This window comes from Athene cunicularia (assembly GCF_003259725.1).
Source record: "Athene cunicularia isolate RWA chromosome 1 unlocalized genomic scaffold, athCun1 chr1_part1, whole genome shotgun sequence".
NCBI lineage: Eukaryota > Metazoa > Chordata > Aves > Strigiformes > Strigidae > Athene > Athene cunicularia.
In genome coordinates, this window is record NW_020799091.1 from 36535076 (window position 1) to 36541000 (window position 5925).

Below are 5925 nucleotides of genomic sequence, written 5' to 3' on the forward strand. Positions count from 1 at the left end.
CCAGCTCTATGTTTTTTTTAAGTAACACAAAATATGGAATTGAAAAAAATCAACTCAATCTGCATGTTTTGCCATCTTCAGTGACATTACCTACCCGTAGGCTATTCACAGGAAGGCAAGAATGTGCTCTTATTCTATGAAATATTATTCAGGGTAAAGTCTTTTTCACAAGTAGTGGTGGCAGTATGGCTGAAGGTAAGATTTCAAATCAATTTTCTTTAAATATGTAGAAAACTATGTGCGTGAAATGCTTCATGAGCAGTACTTTGGTTTTAACAGGCTCATGCCATTATATTTTATTATGCATTAGGAATGTGATTGAACTAAACAAGCCAACAACAACAACAACAAAAAGGCAACAAGAACAGCACATTTAAACTCAGTAAGCTTAATCAAACAGGTTCAGGACTATGTATTTGTCAAGCCTGAATAAAAATATCTGCCCAGTGTCACATGAGCACACACTGAAGGATCCTGTTTATGGATTTATTGTATTTCTTAAGTCTTGGGTTTGCTCCTGTTTAAATTTTCTTGAGAAGATACTGGACTGCTAATTCAAGAGAAGTGCAATGAAAAGAATCCTGTCTTTCTTTCAGTTACCTTGTCTCCTTACTGGAGAAAAAAATGCAGAGGAGCTGGCTTCTGCACCACGACAATACAGAGCACCTGTAATACTGAAGCCATTTCTGAAGAAATAATGTAATTCTTCTTCAGAGATAATAAACAATGTCTCCTTGTGACATGCATTTCAGGCATACATACCGTTTTCATATTTTAATAATACAAAAATAAATGAAAAAGGTGATTAACCACAAGCCTCTGACGGGCTGAATTAATTTTTCATGAAACACAGCTATCAAACTGTGCATAAACAGAAAATATTCTAACCTGATGAAATAGCTATTTCTTACAGGTAGAATGATAAAATCTGGGCATTATGTTAATACTCAGGCTAAGGACAACCAGTATCTATACGAAGCTCCAACATTTCAGTAGGCTCAAGGTGAAGTAATGTACCAGTCACAGACAGAAAAATCAAAAACTGCTTTGGAATGCATTCCCTACTTTTAAAGTAGGTATCAGCTGCCGCCCCACTTATATCAACTGAAATACAATTGCCTTTGCCAGTAACTTCAAGAAGTACAGCATAAACTCTTACTAATGATTTTGAAGTGTACTAATTTGGGGAAGTATTATGACACATCAGACAAAATAGCCAGCACCTAAGCGTTTATGAAATATACATTTCTTATAACTAAAATAATATTTAGCTTTATAATTAGAATTCTAGAAGAGAGACAGAAAATGAGTTATTATGAAAATATATAGCTTTAATTTGCAGACATATAAACACTTTTGGTACATTACAGACATATGATACCAGAAATCAAAACAATCAGTTTTAAGCATAACACTAATTTATCTTGTTCACACAGAGAAATTCGAAGTAATCATCATACAAAAGATAGTTCTCAGCTCTAAAAATGAAGTGAAAGTGATACATCACCAATAAACCTGCTGCTTTGTTGCAGAGGATACAGCAAAGAATAAATTATCAAGAAAATATGCCACCAGTCTTACAAGTTAGATTTTGGATCTAATCCAAAATCAAAGCCAATGAAAAGGAGCCAGGAATGGCTGCCAAAAGTCGGAAACAAGATCTTTCACATGAAATACCAATCCAGAAAGGAGCAACAGTCAGAATAAACTAAGTCCTATAATTCCTTAGCATATGAAGTGATTTTTGTTTTCATCTGGCAGATCAGATTCAGAAGTAGCACATGAAAAAAATCTATTACACAACCAACTGATGGAGTACTACTGACAGATTGCTCAAAGTACAAAAAATATCACCACTTCTGTGACAACTAAAGATTTAGCCATTCCCTTGCTTCCTTGCATCTGGCATGTTTACGAGAATGAGCATGGGGTTCTGTCATTGTTTGCTGTAGGAAATATTAAATATAATTTTTCCATAAAAATGACCAGCAGATTGCTGGAGCAAATGATAATGTGTGTGAGATCTGGAGTAAATGAAAGATGATATGTCACAACAGTTCATATTCTCATTACAATATCTTGCATTCTTGCTCAACAGGAATTGCACTTCTTGTTAATGCCTTTTCTATCCTACTGTATAAGCTTTACTTGTGAGGTAATAAACATTCCGTTGCTTTTTTTTTTTTTTTTTTTTTTTTTTTTTCTTTATTACTAGTGCATTTTAATGTCTTTATTCTTTTAATTATACATACATCGGGACAGACATTTCTTTTCCTTGTGGTTAAATGTCTGTATGCCAATGTGTATTTTATATTAAAACCAATATATTTAAAATATACTCTGTGTTTATCTCATGGACAGTTCCTCGAACAGTTCCCTGCTCAGGAGCATCTGATGCCCTCTTGTGGTTAAAAAGACTTTTAAAACTTGAGTTTAAAGAATCATCTTACCTTCCTCTTTTTTATGAGCACTGATCTTATTGATTTATGAAAGCTGCAAATGATACCCACGTTTTTATAGACAGGGTGCTAGCTGTTAGTTACTAAGGTTTCATAAAAAAAGCTGTACACTGAATTTGAATTTAAAAAACTGTAAACAGCTATTTACATTTATAATATTATTAAGTTATAAATTAGCAGTCCTTCATTGCAACCTCTGTCAAAACAACCCACGGTTACATGTTTCAGAGTTGTCTAAGGTTTTTCAGATCTTGGATTTATCCACAAAGAAATGTCAAATGTTAGAAATCTCCATTGGTTTCTTCTCCAACATGTGCAGGTTAATTCTTCCATTTAATGGGATTTGTACTTCCAAGTTTTCATCTGGTCTGTGATGCTTTTTCCCTTTTCTTAGACAGATGTAAATGCCCATCCCTGTTACTAAAGCAGTTGAACCCAAGCTTATTATTGACAGAGCTACCAAGGTAGGCATGCAGGATGCTGACTCCAATTTTTTATGTGCAGGCTCTATGGAAATTTGTGGCTGCTTTTCTTCTACACTGATATCAGGCTCCTTTCTTAACAAACTCTCAATGTAGCTCTCATTGCTAACAGTGTCATTGACGAAAAGGTTCACCATGACGGTGGAATGGAGAGGTTCTGGATAGCCGTGATCACTAACCTTTACAAGCAGCCGGTAGAGCCCATAGTCATTTTGCATCAGTGACTCTTCCAAGGTGATATTACCAGTTTTAGGATCAATCCTAAATGACTCCGGTCGAGGGCCTCTTCTTCCTATGATGCTGTAAGCTATGACTGCATTCATGCCAGTGTCCTTATCGACAGCATAGACCTCAGTGATGGGAGAGCCAGGAAGGGTAGAAGGAAGGACCAGTAAATAAGACATATTAGACTGAGGAAACAAGACCAAAGGGGGGTTGTCATTTATGTCCAGAAGAAGGATAGTTATTTTTGCTGTAGAAGACAGGGCAGGATCACCACCGTCCACTGCTTCAATCCACAGAACGTAGGAGCTTTGCTGCTCCCTGTCCAGGGAGACTTTAGCTCTCAAAACTCCTTTCCCAGTATCTATGACAAAAATATCACTTCCATTCAGAACTGATAGGGCAACCCATCCATTCTGCCCTGCATCAGCATCTGTGACACTTATAACTCCAATTTCACCAAAACCTGGAAAGTTTTCTGGCACGAAAAAGCTGAAATCCTTATTGATAAATCTTGGGCTATTATCATTTTTATCCAATACAGTGATGGTGACAGTTGCTATTGATTCTCTTGGAGGGAACCCAGAATCTACTGCTTTGACAGTATATCTGTATTTTTCTTTTTCTTCTCTGTCCAGCTGGGTGGAAACGGTAAGAACTCCTGTGGTTTTATCTAAAGCAAAATAGGAAGGGGCATCAGGACCTAAGAAATAGGAAACTTGCCCTCTTTCTCCACTGTCAGCATCAGTAGCATGCAGTTTGGTTAAGAAAGCATTGGGAACATTGTTTTCCTCAATAGATAATTCTATCAGCTGTTGAGAGAAAACTGGCGAGTTGTCATTGTCATCCAGAACCTGTACTTTGATTATTTTGTTGACATGAAATCCTTCTGAGTTCCATGCAACTACAGATATTTCATACAGCTGCTGTGTCTCGTAGTCCAAAAGCTTTGTGGTCTCTAACAGGTATTCATTGTTGTATGGCTTGTATGGTGAAAGTCTGAAAGGCCCATCACCATCTAAATAGCAATTGACTTTGTATTTTTCATCAGGGTCTTTGATGGTAAAAAATGCTATCGGTGTGTTGACAGGCTCCAGTTCCTTCAAATACACCACCCCTTCCACTTCATTAGCTATGAAACGAGGGACAACTTGAGGTGGCCTCATCATGACTTTGATGATGGTCACTAGCACTGTGATCACGGCAGGGATACAACCAGGACCGTTGCCCAGTATGATCAGCCTGTGAAGCTTTGGAGTGTCCCCATCAACTTTACTGGAGAGCATGATGGCTCCTGTGCTTTCGTCCAGATGGAACAAGTCTCTGGATGGCTGGGGGACCTTCTGGCTGTAGGAGTAGGTGATCTGGGCATTGGATCCAAGGTCCATGTCTACTGCGTGGACAGTGGCCACGTGTGTCCCTAGGCTGGAATTCCCATAAAGGGTGATGTTAAGCTGCGAGTCGCTGAACTGGGGGCAATTGTCATTGATGTCACTGATGTCAATAGTGAGGGTGGCACTTCCCACGAGCGGAGGAGTCCCCCCATCCTCAGCAACAATGACTGTGACATACTCCTCGCGTGTCTCCCTGTCCAGAGCCCCCATAATAATCAGGTAGGGAGTCCTCTCCCCGCTCTCATTCTCCTCCACATCCAGGGTGAAGACCCCGTAGTTATCTCGCAGGCGGTAGGTCTGGACACTGTTCGTGCCCACGTCGGGGTCAAGGGCAGGGTGCTCGATAGCCAGGCGGGTGTTCACAGGTGCATTCTCAGGCACCGAGAGGTGGATGTGAGGCACAGGGAAGCAAGGCGCATTGTCGTTGACATCCCGGATAGCAATTTTTACCTTCACTAGGCGGAAGTACTCCTGTGGCAGCACCAGCACATCCAGCAGCAGCAGGCACGACTCAGATGAGGGTGAGGAAGAGGAAGAGGAGGCAGCAGCTGCTCCCCCGAAGATGGTGGCCTCACTGCTCTCCACACACAGAGCTTCCCGGTCAATCTCCACGGCTGAGGTGTGCAGCTCCCCGGAACGGTTGTCCAGTTGCACATACTGTCCCCCCAAGCCACGGGAGGCCAGGGTGAAGGAGAGTGGGGGCTGGGGGGCCATAGGGTGCTGCCCACCAGCTGTCGGCAGCCGCAGGTCACGGGCCAGGCTGCCGATGAGCACCCCGGCCGGCAGCCCCTCGTTCAGGCTGTAGAAGAGCTCGGTGGCACGGCTGTAACTGGCAAAGCAGTTGAAAGGTCCAACGAAGAGCAGGAAGAGGAGCAAGTGCTGAGGAGAGAGAGGCACAGGGGTGTGGGGAGGGGGTGGTGTTAGAGAAGGAGGGGAGGAAAGAGGCAGCACCCCTCCCTGCCCACTGCTTTCCCCACTGCCACTGCGGGCAGGGAGTGCGGCATCTGCAAGATGAAACCATCCTCCCTCTACCCCCATCTTCTCCCCCCAGTACAGCAGCTACTTCCAGGGCATCGCCATCTGTACCCTCCGGGCAGCACCAGCTGCATTCCCCACGGCAAACACGCACTGCCAGGGATGGCCCAGGGACACCCTGCCTCCCCCCCTCGCCAGCAGCAGCACTTGCGCCCCGACGTGACACCTTCTCTTCGCCTCCCCCACACCTCCCCAAGCTCGGCCCCCTTCCCACCAGCAGCACCTTCCCTCCCAACCGCAAGCCCATCCCAAGCCGGGGCACCCCACCTGCTAACCCCCAAACATTTCCTCGCCCCTTCACCTTTCCACAGCAGCGATGTGAAGCGCGTCCCC

The 5925-nt window shown here is 43.0% G+C and overlaps 1 protein-coding gene across 1 annotated transcript; it reads right to left on the reverse strand.

Annotated features, from left to right (window-relative positions):
- Positions 1 to 2001: 2001 nt before the first annotated feature.
- PCDH20 (protocadherin 20) lies at positions 2002 to 5674 on the reverse strand. Its single transcript, XM_026855628.1, has one exon. The coding sequence runs from the start codon at positions 5593 to 5595 to the stop codon at positions 2734 to 2736; it is 2862 nt and encodes a 953-aa protein (XP_026711429.1). The 5' UTR covers positions 5596 to 5674; the 3' UTR covers positions 2002 to 2733.
- Positions 5675 to 5925: the final 251 nt, after the last annotated feature.